At 38.1% G+C, this 21,764-nt stretch overlaps 2 protein-coding genes across 5 annotated transcripts; one reads left to right on the top strand and one right to left on the bottom strand.

The window, feature by feature from the left end:
* Nucleotides 1–676: 676 nt before the first annotated feature.
* Nucleotides 677–15,017, bottom strand: LOC147481387 (uncharacterized). The gene is made up of 7 exons (XM_086578920.1): nucleotides 14,863–15,017; nucleotides 2,884–3,987; nucleotides 2,619–2,800; nucleotides 2,228–2,513; nucleotides 1,500–1,791; nucleotides 1,312–1,395; nucleotides 677–1,222 (listed from the first exon to the last, which is right to left on the bottom strand). Exons 1-7 carry the CDS (start codon nucleotides 15,015–15,017, stop codon nucleotides 677–679), a joined length of 2,649 nt encoding a protein of 882 aa, XP_086435046.1.
* Nucleotides 15,018–15,949: 932 nt separating this feature from the next.
* Nucleotides 15,950–18,132, top strand: TSK (tetratricopeptide repeat (TPR)-containing protein). 4 transcript variants are annotated; one of them, XM_086579206.1, is made up of 5 exons: nucleotides 15,950–16,073; nucleotides 16,205–16,318; nucleotides 16,551–16,655; nucleotides 17,218–17,247; nucleotides 17,335–18,132. In XM_086579206.1, exons 2-5 carry the CDS (start codon nucleotides 16,213–16,215, stop codon nucleotides 17,697–17,699), a joined length of 606 nt encoding a protein of 201 aa, XP_086435332.1. In that variant the 5' UTR covers nucleotides 15,950–16,073; nucleotides 16,205–16,212; the 3' UTR covers nucleotides 17,700–18,132. The 4 variants fall into 4 exon arrangements, with proteins under 4 accessions (XP_086435332.1, XP_086435331.1, XP_086435330.1 ...); XM_086579205.1 differs by having other exon boundaries at nucleotides 15,952–16,073; nucleotides 16,551–16,629; nucleotides 17,099–17,247; XM_086579204.1 differs by having other exon boundaries at nucleotides 15,952–16,073; nucleotides 17,095–17,247.
* The last annotated feature ends 3,632 nt before the right edge of the window (nucleotides 18,133–21,764 follow it).

The raw sequence follows: 21,764 nt of genomic DNA, 5'->3' as shown, positions 1-21,764 counted from the left end.
TATGCTATGACTAGTATGGTTATGGAAACAAAAATAATAATAAAATAAAATAAATAGTTACCATTAACTTTAACCAAACTTCAGCTTTGAAAGAATCATCTACTTTATCCCAGCTTGCATAAGAAATTGGGACAACAGCTCGTATCCAATAGCCGACTCTACTGCTCCATTTGGCACTATAAACTCCTGTGACCCTACCGTCGGGGTGCACTATGATTGGCAGCTTACCATTATTAGAGTATTGTCTCCCGCTGATTCAGATGGTTGGGACACATTAGGTTGATGTGAACCTGAAGGAGATGACTGGGGCATTGTACGGTGTTGTGAACGTGAAGGAGATGATTGGGGCAAAGTACGGTGTTGTGGGTGTTGTGAACCTGAAGGAGATGACTGGGCCGCGCCACGATGTTGTGAACTTGAAGCCATTATATTAAAAACAACCTAATAATTGAAGAAAATGAAATAAGTTCATCAAAAACTAATAGAGCACAAACTTGTCACATGATAAGAGATATTGACACAACATATAATTAATCAACCAAAACAAAAAAAATAATAATAATAGAAAAATAGAGGTCGTGAAGTGTACATTACCAACAACAAAAAATAAAGTGCATAGTACAACTACTATTATTTGCGAACTTTCTGCATCAGGGGTAGCAAATTAGGTTGGTCATCAAAAATAGATGGACTTCAGGTTGGCTTCTAGATCATCTACGTTACTACTAATCGAGGAGGAGGATGTATGACCACCCACCAATCGATTTTTCAAATCATTTGAATAGAACACTTGACTAGCCTCGGAAGCAAGAATGACTGGCTTATCAAGTTGATGATGGACACTCTTGAGCCTATTAAAGTTGACCATCACCAAATTAGAATCGGGACAAAGTTTACAACCATTAGTTTTGTCCTCAACCCTCACCCAATCGCAATAAAAGACCACTTCATGGAAAGTTGTGTAGTCCAACTCCAAAATTTGCTTGATAACCCCATACCACATGGTTTCTGAGTCGACCGGATTTTTGTCTTTCCTACTTGCCATAAATGACGTAATAGCCTTCATACAAACACCACTGTTTTGTGTGACAACAGTATCATCATGAGACTTGGTAGAAAAGACAAATCCATTAATGCGATACTTCTTATATGATTTAGCCTTGTGCATTGGCCCTTTAACAAACTGCCACAAGTCGCCTTGCGTGTCTTTAGCCTTCAACAACTATACAACAAAGAAAAAGAAAATTAACAAAATACCAACAAAACTAAAGGCTCACCCTAGCTACTAGAAATGTAAAGTAAAAAAAATACCTTATTGTATAACCAGACAATGAATTCTGTCTGAATCTCCACTTCTGACTTTGCTATTTCTCTTCCTCTACCACGAGTAGTGGGCTGCAAATTACGATACTCATTGCAATTCATTCATGGAAGTCCATATATATGTGATTATTCATAAATTACCAAAACTAGTCAAATTCAAAGCTAGAATGAACAACCCACTTGTAGAATTCATCAAGTCTTTCAACTTGTAATCGAAAAATAAGCCATCTCCGTATTTGTATCCATTGTGCCGTTTCTAGCATCACAACTTTGAAGTCGAGCAAAGGCCCTTCATCAATGATCTCGCCATTTTCGTCAAGGTAGCGCTTACGAGTCAATTTTTTATTTCCTCCACGTGGCATGTACTCCATGGCATATCGGACGGATTCAGAAACTATATAGGACTCTACAATTGACCCTTCAACATATCGTTTATTGCTAGGTATGTTTTTACACTCTTTCATCATACTGTTAGTATTGAGAAATGCAATAAGTATAAGTGTGTTGTTAACGCTTATCTTTATAAAAGAAATTGAACTAAAATATATGACACTTGTTGACTTCTTCGCTCAAAAGGATACATCCACCTAGCCCACACAGTCCACAAATCAATCTTCATCGGCTAGATGCACCATAAGATGGGATACTAATATCAAAAAGATGGTGGAAGATGCTTCTCCGGGACACATAACGCTTCTACAATCATGATTTTGGCACCTTCCATATCCTTACGACATAAAACCTTCAACACGAGATTCTAAAGAATAAGCCGATCTGTTGAAAGGCTCTTCGCGAAGTCAGCGTTTTGGAAAAGCATGTTGAAGCAACACAGGCACATATATTGCATTATAACATGATGGTCATGAGACTTCATCATGAGCAAAGAAGGTGGGTTGGAACCGACAATGTTGCTTTCGGGTTAGGCGAAAAGCCCGAAGGAAGTTTCAAGTCTTTCAAAATTTGGAAAAAATGTTTTTTCTCATCTGCATCTAAGACATAGGAGGCCTTTGGTTTTTTCTTCCTACCGGTATTTAAGTCCTCTTGCATCCACAAACTACTGTGGATGCCCTTCATCTTCAAATCCTCTCTAGCAGCCACTGTATCCTTTGTTTTTTTCAGGTCTAGGATCAGATACAATATATGCTCAGAAGCATTCTTCTCATCGTGCATCACATCAACACAATGCCGAACTTTATGACTTGACCAATACAATAGCTTAAACAAAATGGAACTCCTATAAAAAGCCTTTGTAACTTCAACACTATCATCGTCGTCGTCGTCGTCATCATCATCACTATCATCATCATCATCTCTATCAACAATATTTACACTCCCATCAACTCTTGACCGTTTGGAACTTTTTTGAATCTTACCAGGTACATATTTAACGCGGCTCAACAACTTATCAATTTCTGTTCCTTTAAGACGTGATGGAGGAAGGTTAAGCTCTTGCTCCCCATTGAAGTGCTTACTATACCTAAAGATAAAAAGTGTTAGAACTGCTTATTATACCTAACTTGATTATTTAAAAAAAAACAATATTTGAAGTGCTTACTATACCTAAATGGGTGATCCGGATCAAGAAACAAGCGGTAGTTTGTGTACACAATCTTCTTACTACAAGGTAAACGCTCCGAGGGAGTGTTGTCACCACAAACAGGACATGCTTTATAACCATGTGTCACACAACCAGATAAGTTTCCTAGAGCCGGAAAATCGTGTATCCCCCACATCAACATAGCTCTCAGAGTAAAGTGTTCCCTTTTGTGCATGTCAAACGCAGGGACTCCTTCTCTCCAGAGCTGATCCAACTCATCAAATAGTGGTTCAAGGAAAACATCAATGTTTGTAGTCGGCGCCTTCGGTCCAGGTATTAACAAAGACATCATCTGAAAGTCGGATTTCATGCACAATGAAGGTGGGAGATTGTATGGCACTAATATGACAGGCCAACAACTGTAGCCAGTTGATTGAATGCCACGAGGATTGAAGCCATCAGTTGCAACTGCAAGCCAAACATTACGCCCCTCAGTAGCGAATTCTGGCCATCTCTCTTTAAATTTTGTCCATTGGACTGAATCAACAGGATGTCGCATATAATCCCATGAAGGTGTTGCTCGAGCATGCCATGTCATTTCCCGTGCTAATGATGGTATCGTATACAATCGTTGGAGTCGTGGACCTAAAGGAAAATGTCTCAATACTTTTTTAGGCACTTTGGATTCCTTCCCTATTTTACCCTCCACTTTATATCTAGGCGATTCACAATGAGGACATATCATCAAATCTTTCTTTGTCCCATAATACAAGATGCAATTATTCTCACAAGCATCGATGCGCTTTGCTTTCATCCCTAGGTCTGTCAACATTTTCTTCATTACTGGCCATTTTTTAGGTAAAGTATTTTCTTTTGGCAACCAAGTTCTTAGCATAGACAAGAGTGCGCTCACACTATTTTCGGACCAACCATACTGTTTCTTTAAGTCATGAAGCTCTACAACTGCAGATAGAGTTGTCACAGGACCCTCACATGAAGGGTATAATTTTTCTTCGGCTTTACTTTTGTATTCAGCATACTTTTTACCCAAATCTGGTTCAGGAACAAAAGGTTGTTCAAAATCAGAAGTTTGATCGGTATCCCCTCCATACACATCACCCTTACACCTTCATGTACACCATAACAAGCATCAACAAGATTCTCTAACCCAAGCCCTCTATTTTCAATGTTTTCATCTTCAACTATGTCTACCACAGGATACTTCGATTGTTTTTCACCATGTAAGGACCATATAGTATACGTTAGATCAAAACCATTTTGAATTATATGCCTTCAGACTTCGTCAAACACCAATCTTTTCCCATTCCGACATGTTACACAAGGACAAGGACATGTTGTGAACCCTTCATACTTTTTTTGTGCCAAATCAATAAAACTAGCTACCCCTTCCCTATAGACAGTGCTCACTCGGTTTGGTTCATGAATCCACTCTTTCTGAATTGACCGTGACATTCTACCATTATGTAGATACAAAGATAAGAAAGAAAAAAGAAAGATAACTCTCGAGTTAGTTAGTTAATTTGAAAAAATCATAGATGTCTTAACACTATTACTACTAAGCTCAATTACTTGTCAGTCTTGAAATATTTTCAATAGAGAGACTTGACAATTTTTTGAGCTACCATTCTACCAACAGAAATTAGGGAGACAATGACTTCAAAGTTCAAAGCCATTCAAAAGCACATTCACAATCAAACTATGTCAAACGTCATTTACGCAAAAACATTGCCTAACTTGATATAGAGATGTTGTCAAACATAAAAATTTTGTTAAAAAAAAAACATTAAGAACATACCCTCCAAAAGCCGAAAGTTATCTGTCTAAGAGAGAGACTTCTAGAGAGAGACTTCAATAACCTTCTCCAGTAATCCTTTTGTTAATTAAAGCAAAGGAGGGAAAATTGTTACTAACAATAAAAATTAGCATAATCGAGAAGAAATTTGTCAAGAATGAAATTAATAGCAAAAATAAAATAAAAAACTTGTCAGATATTGCTTGGGGTCAGAGAAGACTACCTGATTGCGCGCCCAAAAAGAAAGTTTGGGAGCCCTAGCTGATTTATTCCAATTTATCAATACAAATGCTGAGAAAGGAAATTAATCAGTATCAAATGCAGCCATCAGAGACAGTGATAACACTAAAATGCAAATACAAAATAAAAAACTTCAAACCAATTTCAATTAATATTAAGGAAAGAAAGTACTTTTAGGAGATCTAGTAATTGATTGAGAGACGACCTAATAACTATTTAGTAATACCATTGAGAGGAATCCCTCACAACCTACTACTAGCACTTAAGGAACTTATGAGAGCCTCAAAACTTGCATTCTTATAGTGCAATCATTTGCAGCGTAAGCATATTTCACATAATAATGTGCATAAGAGTTCACTTTAAGGCAGTAATAATCTATACTGAAATCTAATAATAAAAACAAGGGTTAACTAGTATTACCCCCCCACTAGATGAGCCAATTAGGATTTTCCCCCCCACTAGATGGGAAATTAGGGTCTCCCCCCTAAATACACAAAAAAAAAAGTCAAAGTGGGTTGACTGAAATTTTTTTGTGTGTATTTAGGGGGGAGACCCTAATTTCCCATCTAGTGGGGAAATCCTAATTGGCTCATCTAGTAGGGGGGTAACACTGGTTCACCCTAAAAACAATCCGTATTTGAAGGTTGTGCTTGTTTGAATGCCGATTGTTTAACGAAGGGGGTGGGCCACTTTAAAATCCCTCAATGTTTTCCTTCTATAAATCATATTCAGAGAAATCATATACCCACATAGAAAAGTTAAACTAAACACACTCCAACAAAGAACATATTCAGTTATTGGGGCATCACCAATTTCTCTATTTCAAAACATCAACCCAACACCAACCCTCATATGGAATTCATTACAATCACAACAAATGTTGATTTTTTGAAAAAGCAATCGGACCAAATTGCACCGGTGAAAATCAAATTGGATCAAAATTAATCTTTACCTGTCATACAATAATGAAAATGGAAAAATTGAACATGTAGTAGTACAAAATTATTTCCTATACCATTTAAAATTTTAAGCTTTAACACCTATCTTCTTTGAACTATGAAGCAAAAAGAACTTGTTCATTGAAAGAAAGAACGCGTGTTCATTGAAAGGATACCCGCATCCCACTCACACCGATCCACATATGGATCATTCCCCCACCTCATACTAATCAAAGACAACACTCACATAAGTCTCCATTAAAGCCCTTGTTCGGGGTCACCAAACTTATTAGAAACGGAATGTCGAAGGTGCGTAGGGAACCAATGGCTCTAAATCTGGTTTCATGAAAATACAAATTTGCTATTTGGTTCATCAATAAAAGGATTAGAATAAGTTGAAAGGCTAGGAACAAATTAAAGCTCTAATGAAGGGGGTGTGATCGTGTGAGGGAGGTGATTAAGGGAAGGGAACGTGGTGTTTTTTGGTATTTATTTCCATGGGTTATAGAGAGAGGTGAGATGATATATGATCAAGTAAAATATATGAGAGGTGATGAAGGAACCAACATACATGATAAAGTAAAATATATGACAAGAAAAGACAAAATCGTCAAGAAGCTACCTTTATCATCTATGGTGGTCCTGATCCACATTTCACACCAATCTAATAAGAGCAAGTAAATCTAACCTTTGGCTTGTCGATTGACAACTTAGATAGCTAATTACAGTTGGAATATTGTACACTTTACTTAGTATAACTCCAAATCAAACTTAATACATCATATGAGCAATGAATCCTATGTGAAGTTTCTCTTTGATACACCATACTACCTTATGCAAATAAAGAAACTAACGACAACGTCATTTTTTTTTTCAGTTTTTAATTGTTTTTCTTGTTCATTTAATTTCATTAACCAATAATTGCAATATCAAATTCCATACAAAACTAAGAAGTAGACCTAGATTTTCATGGTACTCGATCTAAACAGTTAGTATAACTTGCAATCAGAACCCAATAGAAAACAAAAAGAAAAGACGAGTAATTGCAAATATTTTTCTCATACAAAACAATTACATCACAATAAGCACACCAGAATGGAACGGTTGATTGGGAACAAAAAAATCCAACACTTAGAAGATAATCAAAAATTGCAAATGCTCCCTTGCTTTCTTATGTTGGTCCATCTCCATACATTATTTGAACTGTTAAGTAGAAAGTGTCAAAGTTAAGTCAACCAACACTATTTGAACTGTTAAGTAGAAAGTGTCAAAGTTGTCAACCAATTTCTTTTGCTAAAGAGACCACATATACATCGGGGAAGAAACAAACCAAAGACCAATAACGACTTAAAACTGACCTTATATGATATCGAAGCTACTTCACTTCATGGACTAGTGCTTTGGTACCCATTCTCTTCAACCTTCACTAACTTCCCACACAGGTGGTAACAGTCCTTGAAGCTTACAATGCTATCGTCTTTCAAAATGCACACAATAGAAAAGCTTAGAATTGATACATGGTTTACTGGCATACCCGAGAAAGAGAGGACCCAACTATATTACAAATAACTCAAACCATTAAAAGCAAAAATCCCAAAAATTATAAAAAACCAACAAACAATCAAACCGAAATAAAATATCAATAATCAACACATCTGACAAAATTAGGACAGAAAAACAGTGATTTTATCAAGTAAATTTAGGGCAGAACTGGAATTGTTGAGAGTAACGGTAATAGAAAAAGAGAGAGCAATTGACTTTACCAGAGAGACGTGGAGTGGTGGGTGTTGGCGGTGAGGAGAAATTGTAGGGTTTTATTTTATTTTAATTTATTTATTTATATTTTTTTGGTAAGAGATTGTTCTAGACCTTACCTCAAACAAATGGCTAGCGAGTGAAGTCGAGAAGAAAGAGATTGATTCTGCGTTAGGGTTTTGAGATTGAGAAGAAAGAGAGATGAGGTCGAGAAGAAAGATGAAACTGTTGAGAAGTGAAACTTGACGCCTTCATCTCATGTCACATACCTAACACGTGTTTTAGTTGTGACGGTTTATAAAAATAATTCTGACCCTATTTGTCGTCACTATTTTTCCATGCATTTTTTAAATAAACTAAAATACGTTTTTGAATTATAGTGACGCTAAAACCACAAACTGCCGCCTACATGCCGTCACATCCTTTCTGACGCCACTTTGGCGTCACAAAACCAAAAAAGCCTCTGTCACAAAAATGCTGTTATGGTGTAGTGAGTCAAGGGATGTAAGAATGAAAAACTTGATAGTCAATGATGGCGTACTTGATAAGTTTTCGCTAGACATTCAGGAAGCTTACCACTATCCCGACTTCAAACAACCCGATTTTGAACTTTATGATGAGTCGGAAGGAGATCCTGGCTTGTATGTTCTATCGTTCAAAAATAAGTTGGTGTTATGAGGTGGAGATGATCCGCTCATGTATAAGCTCTTTCCATCAACTCTAAAGGGCGAAGCATTACGCTGGTTTAGTGAGTTGCCTTCAAGATCAATTCACCAATACAATGAACTAGAAAATTAGTTTGTTAATCGTTTCCACCACAATTGCAAGACGCCAAAGGATGTCGACTCACTTTTGAATATCAAGCAACAACGTGACGAAAAGTTACGTACTTTTGTTACTAGGTTCTGAAAGCAGCAGCACCGCCGCCGCCGCTACCGCAAATGGCGGTACAAACGTCTCCGAAAGAAGGCGTCGCGGAAGAAAGTATAAGGAAAAACTTCATCCCAGATTGGACCGACCTGACAGTTAAGGCCGACCTCGCAGATTTGCGGAAAATCGCCATCCTAGACAGGTCCGTCCAGACAGGGAAAAAAGGCGTCACGGAAGAAAGTATAAGGAAAAACTTCATCCCAGATTGGACTGACCTGATAGGGAAGGCCGACCTCGCAGATTTGCGGAAAATCACCATCTTAGATAGGTTCATCCAGACAGGGAAAAAAGGCGTCACGGAAGAAAGTATAATGAAAACCTTCATCCTAGACTGGACCTACCTGACAGGGAAGGCCGACCTCGCAGATTTGAGAAAAACTGCCATCCCAGACAGGTCCGACCAGGCATGGATAAAGGTGTTACAGAAGCAACTAGAGGGAAGACCACAATCCCAGACAAACTACCGACCTAGATAGGTTGGTTACACGCAAAGAAAAAGACAATCTCCAGTCGGACCCGAAAGTGTGTACCGCCTAAAATCTCTAACTCTTGTAAGAGGTAATGGCAGGTGTCATCTTCCACATAGGCTCGACCGGGGGTGTCCGTCTGTTTAAATCCTCTGGGTGAAATGGATTTCACTCTTCAATACAATTTTTTCCGATCTGCTGGAAAAAATAATGGAGGCTTATATCGATGATATAGTCGTTAAATCGAAGGATACTGGTGATCATCTTTCCGATCTTCAACTTATTTTTGATAGGCTTAACAAGTATGACATAAGACTCAATCCTGCCAAATGTTCTTTTTGCCTCTCTTCTGGAAATTTTCTGGGATACCTCATGACTCGTAGAGACTTTAAAGAGGGCGGTAACTTGGAACATTGATTGTGAGATGGCATTGCAACAACTGAAAAAGTACTTGGCCAGTCCTCCTATATTGACAAGTCCTTCAACGGGTCAACCTAGTGGCATATACCTGGCAGCTACAACTCAAGTTGTTAGTGCTGTTCTTTTCATTGATGATGGTAGACCCGTCTTTTTTATCAAAATCAAGTAGATTAGCCGAATGGCAAAGTTATCTTAATGCATATAGAATTGTCTTTGAAAGTCGTACTACTGGAAAAAAAAATGCTCTGGCTTCTTTGGTAGCTGATTTTTCGATTGATGATTCTCCTATTGATGATTTTTTGCGCCAGGAAGAATCTATGGAAGACATTCTGCCGCCAATAACTGGGGGCGACGAAGACCAACTTGAAAACGCAATTCCTAAACCCATTGACCTATGTATTGTTTACTCAGATGGCTCCCATAGTAAATCTGGGTCGAGAATTGGATGTATTTTTGTTAAACCCGGCGGAGAAAAGATTGGGAAATCTGTGCGACTTGGCTTCGCCGCTTCAAATAACGAAGTCGAGTATGAGGATGCCATTTGTGCCTTGAGAACAACTTTGACACTGGGGGCGCGAAAGCTCCAGTTATACACAGATTCTCGCCTTGTTGCAAATCAGTTTGGTGGGTCTTTTGAAGCAAGAGATGAGTGTATAAGACGGCTTATCTTAGTTTGATACATAGTCTTGCTCAACAATTTGATAGCATCTCTATCACTCAAAGACCCCGAAATGACTTACATCATGCAGATTCATTGGCTTATCTCTCCGCTGCCGTTAGAAACGAAGGGCTTGACACATCACTTTTACAGTCATCTTTTCGTCAGTCTAAGTTTGAACGTTTTTACACTCGCTTAATTCATTACTATCATTACGAAAAAATCTGATGAAGTTACTACATTTAGCTTTGTCAGTCTAAGTTTGAACGCTTTTACGCTCGCTTAGTTCATTACTATCGTTACGAAAAAAATCTGACGAAGTTACCACATTTAGCTTTGTCAGTCTAAGTTTGAACGCTTTTACGCTCGCTTAGTTCATTACTATCATTAAGAAAAAAATCTAACGGTTACCACATTTAGCTTTGTCGGTCTAAGTTTGAACGCTTTTACGCCGCGCTTACTCATTACTATCGCTTCGACAAAATCCGACGGTTACTATGTTTAACCGTTAGTCTAAGTTTGAACGCTTTTACCGCTTAGTTCGTTAATATCGCTACGACAAAATCGGCGAAGTTATCGATTTAACTTTGTCAGTCTAAGTTTGAACGCTTTTACGCTCGCTTAGTCCATTATTATCGTTCCGACAAAATCTGACGAGGTTACCACGTTTAGCTTCGTCAACCTAAGTTTGAACGCTTTTATGCTCACTTAGCCTAATTTTGCAAAGTTAAGTACGTATTGGGGGCGTTTTTCTCTACATGGGGGCGTCTCGTTCTATTTCATTTCAATTATATAAATCTACAACATTGTCAGTTTTCTGCAGGTATGTTATCTGACACAACAACAATATTCAATAGCAAACCCATCTTTATTTTTATTTTTCATCAAAAGAAGTTTTAGCTCTATGGTATTACATTCACACAATTACCTAATCAATTGTCTCTGTCAATTGTCTTACGGTCGCTCTATTAAATCTTCGTTTTCTTCTTCGAAATCTGCATTCGTTTCGCTAGCGCTTTCGGTTAACTATCTTCCGACTTCATTATTTTTTAAACATTGTGCCGATCTTTCTCCTAGAAATTTTTCAAACAAAAATTTACGTCAACTTCATTATTTTTTCTAAGGCATTATACCGATCTTTCTACGATAAATTTTTCGAGCAAAAATTTACGTCAACTTCATTATTTTTTCTAAGATATTGTACCGATCTTTCTACGATAAATTTTACTAGCGATAATTTTAGTCATCTTCATTTTTTTCTAAGGCATTGTGCCGATCTTTCTACGAAAAAATTTCCGAGCGAAAATTTTCGTCAGCTTCATTATTTTTTCTAAGGCATTATGTCGATCTTTCTACGAAAAAATTTCCGAACGAAAATTTTCGTCAGCGTCATTATTTTTTCTATGGCATTGTGCTGATCTTTCTCAGAAAAATTTTCTGAGCGAAAATTTTCGTCAGCATCATTATTTTTTCTAAGGCATTCTGCCGATCTTTCTACGAGAAATTTACAAAGTGAAATTTTTGGACAGCTTCATTATTTTTTCTAAGGCATTAAACCGAACTTTCTGAGCGAAACTTTCCGAGACTTGTACAACTGTCGTTTCTCCGTGCGGCAAAAAATCGCATTACGTTAACTTTCTAAGCGAAAACTTTATTCAGCTTCTTTATTATTATTATTTTTTCTACGGCATTATGATCTTTCCGTTCGAAACTTTTCGTCAATATCTTTTGCTCGTAATTCTGCCGTTTCAACCTGCGACGCAAATACAAATCTTTTCGTTAGTCTTTCAGACTTAACCAAAATGTGAAGCTAACTGAGAAAAAAAAATACTGACATACCTGTTTCATGTTGTCGAATTTTTTTGCCACCGCTTTGTCATATTCTCCGAACTTTTCTCCGCCTTCTTTGGCAGCCCAATATAACTCAATTATTGCGCAATTTCTTTGCTTAACGGGATTGCACTCCCGCAACTTAATTGTGAGTAAGCCATTACTACTTCATCTTCTTCGACTTTCGTTTCAAATTCATACACTTCGTCCATCTCAAATCTCTCGAGTACTAGTATTTTCCGTAGTTCTTTAAGTGACCATCGTCGTGGCGTCGTGTGTTCGTTGTATTTGTCATCTTTTTTTTACCTCACCGTATCTACGATCGTCATCCAGTTTTTTCTTCTCGATTATCTTTCACACGTATAATACGGTCGTTTCTCACCTGCGGAAAAAAAAATCGGGTCAGATTGGTCAAAAACCGGGTTAGCTTTATCCAAAAGGGTGCACCGGGCCAAATTAAAGAAAAGCAGGTACGGTGCTCTTCCTTTACAAGCGATGCACCATATCATGTTTGCTTATATCCGTTTTTGAATTAAGGCGCCATCAATATCGCCATCTCAGCATGTCTTCCACAACAGCTCATGAAGAAAACCGACGTTCGTATTTTTTGGTTGCCACCATATGTTGGCATTCCTAAGGACAAAATTCAACGGTTCAAAGGCCATGCATAACAAATAAAAAAAATAAATAAAGAAAAACGACAGCTGTATACCGCGCCAAGTTTGTTTACCACAAACATCGAAATCCAAGATGAGCTGAAAAGTGCAGTTTGATGGAAGCGGCTAATTTTTTTATACGGGGTGCTGATCTAAAGAGGGACACCACTTTGCAACCAAACTCACCAGAGTTCAACGACTTGTGATCCAACCCACGATAATCAACACCGCCATGCGATATTTGATCGTTTTTTATTGTTTAGAAATCTCAAATCTGGATCACATGAGTACCTCGTTCACGCAAAGCTTCATGGCGAGAGCACGTCGTTATGAGGCAAGCACAGCGCTCTGCCACCAAAGGTCCTGTTGCTTGGCTGGCCAGCCCTGAGTCTAACTGGAAACCGACGCAAGTTTATATATAAACAGAGTTTGCTGGAGATAGAACGTACCTGCTAGTCTACGAGAAGACGAAACACAGCGTTCTAGATCAGCAGTACTGCGACTTCAGGGAGTCTTAACCACGTCTGTTTGATAAGCGCAACACTTATATCGGGTTTCCGAGCTAGTTTTCCATTGCTGGTGGGATTCTTCTCTAACTCCAACTCCTTCCAACTTCATCTCTACTCTCAATTCTTATCTACTCCACATTCTTATCTCATCCGAACACTTTGAGTCCGATTAATGTTTAACTTCCTTTTATTACTATTATTAATATATTGCCCCTACGTATAATTTCAACGGTCTATACTAGTATCGCTATTCCGCTACCATGCCTCGTCAGAATCATCTTTCATATTGTTACGTTATGCGTTCGGTACAGTTTTTGACAATCGAATTCTTTTGCAATTTTATTTCTGTGCATTTTTCGGCCATCTTTTATTTAATTACATTGCGTTCCGTATATGTTAGTTTGACATTTTTATGTTCCCGATAATTCACAATTTTTTCGACAGTCAATTTTCCTTTCATTTCCTTTCGCACGACACTTCGTTATACATTCCGCTCATTTTTCTTCTCTTCTTTGCCATGTGAACTTTGTTTGCATGACAAAGAAAGGCGATGTTCGACCCCCCCTACGCGTTAATAAACGTCCATTGGTAGGGGTCTCCATTTTATTCGTTTAATCAACAGGGCTAAAACCTAATTTACAATACCATGGATCAATGTACAGGCCCATTAACTCGTGTCTAAGGCTGAACCTTAGCCACATGGCTTGCCACTAATGTACATTGATTTATGTCAAGATTCATTTCTTATCAAAGAGATAATTATCAGATGAGAGTTATAGTCTATCACAATTACTCAAGCTACAAGATTACTTGAGCTACAAGGACTCTCTACTCTACCTATATAAATACCACATTATTTTTCATAAGGAACTACGTAGAAACTTGATCCCTAGAGAATAGATCTTGGAGTGCGTGGCGACCATTATTTGGTTCAGTTTTATCTCCCCCAACATCAAATTCCTCTGTTTCTTAGTGCGTTCTTTACCATTGCTCTCGTTGTGTTGAAGCAGTTTACTGCCGAAACAGGTTTATCAGGTAGTTCTCCTGGGTGTTCCATGGCCCTTCATATCCCTACAGGTTCTTAATCAACGACAATATTTTGCTTAGGGGGTCTATTCAGCGGCGTCATTTCTATCTCGCGGTATGGCTTCCTTTCTCTGTTCTCCCTTCGAATCCCCTCCCAGCTTCTCTTTGCCCTTGGTGGGTATCCGCGGTACCCACTGCTTTCCTTTTTCGGTCCCCGACTTTCGATGTTCCTTGTCTTTCTCCAACGATAACACTGCTTTCCCTGACCTCTTAGACTCCTTCTGTATACTGTCCTCATACCTGATATACTTTTCCACTCACGAATATAGTTCATGCAAAGTTGCAATCTCATTCTTTGCCACTGACTGGTGTACTCCTGTTCCCGGCCGCAACCCTCTTTCAAATGCGATTACTGCGGTTCTCTCATCCAGATTCTCTACCTTCAATGTCTCAGCCTTGAATCGACATAGATATTCCCTCACTGACTCCGCTGACCTTTGTCGAACATTGAATAGTGTCGCGATATCCACCACACGCTTTTTCTGGTGTATGAAGTGATCTATAAACGCCTGTTCCAATTCTTGGAAATTTCTTATGCTTCCCGCTGGTAACCGGTAATACTAATCCGACGCCCCTCCTTTTAGATTAGCCGGGAACATCATACACCGCAACCCGTATGTCATATCGAGACTTTTGCCACAGTGGCATCTGCTGCCGAAAATGATGGATGTGATCTGCTGGGTCTCCTTTACGGTTGTACCTCTCAAACCAAGGCTGGTTGAAACACTTTGGGACCTTCGAAGCCCAGATGTCGTCCGCTAATGGGTTGCGGTTTAGCCCGTCCATCACCTGACTAGCGGCTCCCCCACGACCCTTCGTCTGCTGCCGGTTCGCTTCCCTATCATTATTTATCATCTTTTACACCTGTTTGATTGTCAAGCCGGTCACTGGATTTTCAACGAGATTCGGCCCATCCTCTTCTTCTTTAAAGTCCTCACTTGCCTCTCTGCCTGCTTCTTCCTCTTCCCTTTCCTTCTCTCTTCTCAACTCGTCATTCTCCTCTCTTAACCTCCCGATCTCTTCTCTCATAAGCCACGTCTCTTCTGTTTCCTGCTCCTCTCTTCTCTCTCCTTCTTCATCAATCACTGCCTTTAGCATCGGTTCCTACACCGCCAGCCTCTTCGGTCTACCTACCTGTTTCTTCAATGTCATTTCTAACTTGCTTTTATCTCTCCCCACAGATGGCGCCAAATGTATGAACCTAAAATCTCAATCTCTCAATAGTTCTCTCTTTATCTCTCTTCCTTCCTCTCTCAGTGTCTTTTCTTCCCCCTTTTTCTCTAATGCGGCATCTCCTCTTTCATTTCCATCCTCTTCCTTTTTATACCCCTTCTCCTTAGGATCTAGATCGCTCATCTGTCCTCTCATCCGGTGGCTCCCCTTTCTGCCGTACATATGCCACGTCCGCAGTCTAGGGTTCCGAGGTTATGTTTTCCTGCTCCCCGGGTTATCTTCTTATGCTGCATTCCACTCTTTGTCCCATTGACTTAGTCTCCTTCCTTTTATAGGGTCAACACACACTCTGTATCTGGGTCGTCCATCGGTCCTCTCATCGGGTGGCTCCCCATCTCTGTTGTACACATGCCACATCCGCTGTCTAGGGTTTTGACGTTTCCCTGTTTTTCGAATTATCTTATTACCGTGCAACCCCCTCTTTATCCCGCTGACTTGGTGGGCCACCACAGCCACAGAACAGGTAACTCTCAAGGACTGAAAGGCTCCAATTTATGAAGTTTTATTCATCGTAAACTTGATATGTAGTTTGCAAAAGAGAAAATGTTGTGGTTTTTATCAGTATATCTCCCTCATTTTGTCCTTTCGCGAGCTGACCTCTCTTTCCTTTTAACTCAAGCCTCCCAACTAATATATTCCCTGACATTGGACCTGCTCGGTCCAACTGCATTGTTCCAGGTTTAGTTTGAAGCAATTTTATTTCTGCATGTGTATTATATCCCCCGGTCCCCCTTTTTAAATATCCTCATATTTGAAGAATCTTACATTCTGTACGAGTTTCAGTTTGCTCTCTTATATTTAATCAACAGATTTGTGAATGCCCTGTATATTTTTTGCTCGATTGGAAGTGCTTAACATCTCTGGGAACCGTCTTACTGACGCATGTGGATCTTATCTTTCTACTATTTTGGTAAATTGCAAAGGTACAGTACTATTATTATATGAGCATGTCTTCAGTGCGCAGGTAATATGGGCTTTTGGATCAGTATTTTTGTTATTAAATACACACGCACTCTTTGATATGAGTGGTCGAGATATAACAGGTGCACCATACATCGCGCACCATAGATTTAGCCTTATTATATAACAAGAAAAAAATACTTGTTTTTAAGTTTCTTATAAAATCCTGTGTTCATATACTGTTTCCATCATCAGCCCTTTATAGCTTGAACATAGAACGCTGTTCTATTACATCCAGAACAATTCAAAAGATTGCTGACGCCATGGATCCCGGGTTTGTACTTGCACAACTTTGTTTAGGTAGTCTCTAATCGCTGATTTAAGCATGCTTTATAGAACTTTGGGCTTTTAGGTTTTCTAAAATGTTTATGAAACATGACATGACAATTCTATATCTGGAAATGCTATTGTAAATATGTTGGCCAAGCTTATGACTTTAAAGAGGTGAATTTCAAATTTTTTTGCCGATTATACTTTTGGTAGTTGCTGATGTAAAGGCTCACGTTTTTTGTTTTTCTCTTGGTTGTTCTGTAGATTTTCAGAACTGAATCTAAATGGGATAAAATTAAGCAAACCTGCAATTGGTAGACTTTGTTAAGATTGGTTACTTGGGTGACTCCTTTTTGTCCTTTGCGACAAAAGGAGCTTTGACCCAAATTTATATGAGCTGTTTATTTTCAAGGTCTTCTGGCGATATCCTTCTATTTAACTAATAGTGTATATTAATTATTTGATGAAGCCAGCAATTTATGTAATAAATACCGACTTGAAGCATTAAAACAGGGTGTTAATGGCTTGGTGGCGAATCCACACTGCTATCTGAGAGTTTTGGTTCTTAACAAGTGCTGTTTTGGGCTTGCAGGAGTTACTAAAATGATTCAGTCACTAGCAGGTTAAAAGCTTTCCAGCTACGACTTTACTTTCCACATTTCCATGAGAACTAAATCTGATGTATGCGTGATTTTCCTATAACTTGCAGGTAATGACTCTCTAGAAGAGCTCCATCTTGCAGAAAATGTTGACATGGATAAGGAGAGTATTTCACTGTCTGATGCAACACAAGAATTGCACTCAAAATGCATACAGCCGAATCTCAATTTCTGTGATACTAATCCAAAACATAATTTATCCAAGGATGTTGATGATGTTCAAGAAGACTTGTGTGCAGTGAATTCAGATGGCAATAACCTTGAAGTTGCTGATAGTGAAGATGGCTTAGTTAGGGGGGAGCCCCTATTATCTGGTTTAGATGACAGCTCCACAAGCTCATGCAGAAGAACTACTACACATCCAGAGAACAAATTGATTCAAGAGCTTTCAACAGCTATTGGCATGGAAAAGTAGTTGAAATTACTTGATTTAAGTAGCAATGGTTTCACACGGGACATTATAGAAACTTTTTATACTGCATGGTCATCTAGTTGGAGGTATGGTGGTTCAACTCAAAGAGATGTTCAAGAACAAGTAGTTCACTATTCGGTGGATGATAAAAATTGTTGTGGTGTTAAAATCTGCTGCAAGAAGGATTGATAATGTATCATATGGTTGAAAAGGAAAAAATGAAAATGCGAAAGCTATCCTTTTTGTTTTGTCAGTGGGTTGTATGATTAGCTTCGCTTAAGTTTGTTAAGTGAATCTATCAAATAATTTGCTGCCTTCACTGACAGATGCTTTGATAGTAATAGTAGATGTCAGTGGAGTAATAGTGATGTTTATCAACATAATGAGGAGCTTTGTGTTTGCAAGTAATGATAAACATGTCGTGTGCTTCTCTTTAGCAGTTTAGTTGAGTTTTTGCTCCTGTTACTACCATGGTTTTGTTCTTTATAAGGTAGGGAGTGTAACTTGTATTTTTATATCTGGGCTTCATGTACTATCTTCAGTTTGACAATTATTTGAGGACCTCACGATTTTTTTTTCAGGCAGTAGCTTACAATATGCAAATGAGGGGTGCATACTTGCTACAGATGTCTCAAATGCATTAGCCATAGTGCCATACAACCTTGAGCAGACTAATGTGTAATGGAGGTCGTAATGCACCATACAACTTAGAACATACCAAAGTTGGTATAACCGTATAACTAGTAATTTGGTTCATATTGAAAAGTATAAAGTTATGATCGATGATTTTGTGACTTCTGTCACAACAGAACTAGCCAATCTGATATCGCAGAAAAAGCGTTCAAGTTTAGGCAAAACATGTTAGAATTGCCAAAAATTAAGCAGCTTAATGCCTCAATACTATACTCCATTGTTCTGATTTGTGAAAACATAACAATTGGCAACCTCATTAGTTCACTTCACATTTTCCTTTTTTGAATGTATTTCAAGATTATCGGATAGACTCAAATTATTTCAATTAATTCTGAATGACTAAAGTTTTAAAATCTTCCATTGTGTTTAAAAAAGAGTATAAAAGGAGAAGAAATTTTAAGATGTGAAACTTGGACCCTCATTCAATGATATGACAACGATCATAGCTCCAACGATTCATGGTTGGTGTGTATGGACTCTTAAGAACTCGATTTGATAGATATGTCCATATCAAAACCCCCACATCCACTACTCGAATATATTGCAATTTGCAACCTTTTGTGTGCCCTGAAAAATGCTAAAGTTACCAGCTGAAAGTCATAAATGATAAATCTAAATGATCTCCATTAGACCCACCAAAAGCTTAGATTCTCACAAAAAGAAGATGATTATTATGATTTAAGATAAGGATAATGATGTCATAATATAGCTCATCAGATAAAATGCTGCAAACTTCCCATTCTGTTAACTGTTAAAATGATCAATACCATGATCAAATACAATCTCATTGTTTTAGGGTGATCTTGGACGAGTTGCAAAGCCTATACAATCTGGCAGGTGGGTCGCATCTGGAAAGCAGAATTGAGTTTGCATGGAGGGGAAGAAAAATTCGTGCAGAAACGGACGTTGTTGTTGTTGTTTTTTATTTTTAATCCTTATGCCTCTATTGAAAATACCCCAAATTAATTTGGGAGATATTAATGGATTTAAGTAGTTATTGGAGTACAGTAAATACTTATGTTAGTTATGGGGTACGGGAGTATTTTTATGGGTGTGTCCAAGATCACCCTTAAAGAATACAATCAAATGCTTCCAAGATCACTCTTAAAGAATACAATCAAATGCTTCAGTCAAGGTATAGAAATTGATTTTACAATCAAATAGATTTTGGGAAATGTTAGGAGTCAATGTCTACTCAAGAATTAGTTTTGACCAAATAATAAGTAAATACAACAAAATCATTTTCAGATTTGTTTTTCTCCATAACTCCGGAGTATCACTTTCATATTGATAGAATCAAAAGTTCACCACAACAATTTTGGTGTAAAACTTTTCAAATTCTTTTCATATCGAAAACAAGTTGAATGAGAAAGAAGGAATGTGCTGAGCAGCTAAACAAGATGATTTTTTTTTGGAGAGGGAAGCGACATTAATTTGGCTTTAATTAAAATCCTAATAGTTTTGACTCCTGTCACAATGTCATGCAAACCAAGATTGTAATTTCCAGCCTCCATAATCCGTGGTGCAACTGCAAAAGAGACTTATTATTATCATTGAACTTGAAAAAGAATGTTGCAAACTAGAGTTCTTAGTCTTCTTCTGTGTAACTGGATGGGAGAGACCCTAATTTCCGATCTAGTGGTGGGGGAATCCTAATTGGCTTATCTAGTGGTGGTTAATACTAGTTAACCCTACTAAATATACAGAAGGTAGCACATATATAAAAAATGTGCAGTACTGTGAAGTTACAAAAATCCTAGTCAAGGTGTGGCCCGGACACCCCAAAAAAAAAAACTTAGCTAGTTAGCCGCAATGCAAAGTACAAATACAAACGAGCTCGAAAAAAATCATGTAGTATACTTGTCCTTTTTTTTTTTTTTGTATACTTGTATGTTCTAAGTATACTTGGGTCTTTTAAAATCAGATACCCTAGGTCATCAATGGAGACTTTGTCTGGGCGATCGGGTGCCACTTAAACTTATCCTATTCCCTAATCTGGTATACCTCTTCTTTACTTTGTTTAGTAAAAATAGTAGGTAGAGCAAATCTTATCCTCTCTTTCCCTCCAAAACCTTCTATATCGGGTAAGTTCAAATTCCAATTAAGGAAGAAGAAAGATTTGCACCAAGATTTAGTTTTTCTTGCTTCTCAATAGGTCTTCTCCCCTGTTTGGCTATACTAAAGAGTTAGATCGTCCTGTTTTTCTCACCTCTTTAACAAATGACAAATCTTGCCTCTTCTTCTGCATCCCCACCTACCACCATGAATGGTACCTCTGGGTTTGGCACTTAAGGCTCTTGGAGCTCCCTATTTAGTGGTGGCTCGAGCACTAGTAACACATCCTTGAGAAGATTCGAACCTCACCAGGTTGATGGTGTAGCTGAAATTCCAGCAAACATCTTGGAGAAAGGTATTTCTATGTGGAGTGATTATGTGGTGGTGGGGTTCTTTGTTGAGAAACGACTACCTTTTCCTCTAGTAAAAGCTACTCTGGCTAGACTATGGAAGATTAAAGGTAGCTATTTTATATCCATTGACAGAGAACTTTTCTACTTCATGTTTAATCTAGATGAAGATAGAAAACAAGTGTTGGAAGTAGATCCAATATTCATAGTTGGGCAACTATTTGTGGTAAGTCAATGAGCTCGTGAGGTTGAAGCTCAAAAGCACAAGATTACTAGCATCCCAATCTGGATAAAGCTCATGGATTTGCCAAAGGAACTGTGGACTGATGATGGTCTAGGTTATTGGTCAACTTCCAAATGTGCGTTTTATTACCCTTATATTATTACATTACAGTTTTTCTTACGTTTAAAGAAAAGACAACTCATAGCTTTTATTGCCTTTTTCACGTTACAGAGAATTTCAAACCACTTATCATAAAAGCTGTATCTTAGCACCAAAAGGAGCCTTAATCACGCTTATTATGAAGACCAGAAGCTGCTATGAAAAAGTGCTGAAAAAGTCAAAGTCAATGGTCAAAGTTAAATGTCAAAGCCCTCAACTCAGAAGACCAGAGATAGAGGCCCTTATCTCAAAATATAGCATTCTCAAAAACCTACCTTGGTTAAGAAGAAAACATAAGCAAAAGAAAAAGTAAAAGCAAAAGTGAAATGTGAGGTGTCTCAAAAGTAACGGAGGAGGGCAAATCAGTAAAAGACAAATGTAGGGGTATATAATCTAAAAGTTGGGGAGAGAGAATACACTTAGACTTAATCTAGTGTCATTAGGATTTATTTTTCTTGTTTTTCAATTCAAGTCATTTACTTTATTGTTCTTCATTTCTTTCATTTCAATCTTGTTATTTTGCTTTATTTCAATCAATCTTCTTTTCTTGTTATTGTTCAAGCAATCAATCTCCTTTTCTTGTTTCCA

Source organism: Coptis chinensis, chromosome 8 (genome assembly GCF_015680905.1).
Source record: "Coptis chinensis isolate HL-2020 chromosome 8, ASM1568090v1, whole genome shotgun sequence".
In the NCBI taxonomy this organism is placed as follows: Eukaryota; Viridiplantae; Streptophyta; class Magnoliopsida; order Ranunculales; family Ranunculaceae; genus Coptis; species Coptis chinensis.
The sequence above is the reverse complement of the archived record's forward strand: the minus strand, read 5'-3'. Positions and strand labels throughout refer to the sequence as shown.

Bases quoted from the DNA above. Each gene is read 5' to 3' on its own strand.
- TSK (XM_086579204.1), top strand. From the start codon at position 16,213: ATGCCCTGTATATTTTTTGCTCGATTGGAAGTGCTTAACATCTCTGGG. The intron at 16,319-16,550 runs GTACAGTACTAT...TTCCATCATCAG, and splicing joins TATTTTGGTAAATTGCAAAG to CCCTTTATAGCTTGAACATA. The intron at 17,248-17,334 runs GTTAAAAGCTTT...TATAACTTGCAG, and splicing joins AATGATTCAGTCACTAGCAG to GTAATGACTCTCTAGAAGAG.
- LOC147481387 (XM_086578920.1), bottom strand. From the start codon at position 15,017: ATGATAAATAATGATAGGGAAGCGAACCGGCAGCAGACGAAGGGTCGT. The intron at 1,396-1,499 runs GTTGTTCATTCT...CGTAATTTGCAG, and splicing joins TTGATGAATTCTACAAGTGG to CCCACTACTCGTGGTAGAGG. The intron at 1,223-1,311 runs GTATTTTTTTTA...TTTGTTGTATAG, and splicing joins TTGTCTGGTTATACAATAAG to TTGTTGAAGGCTAAAGACAC.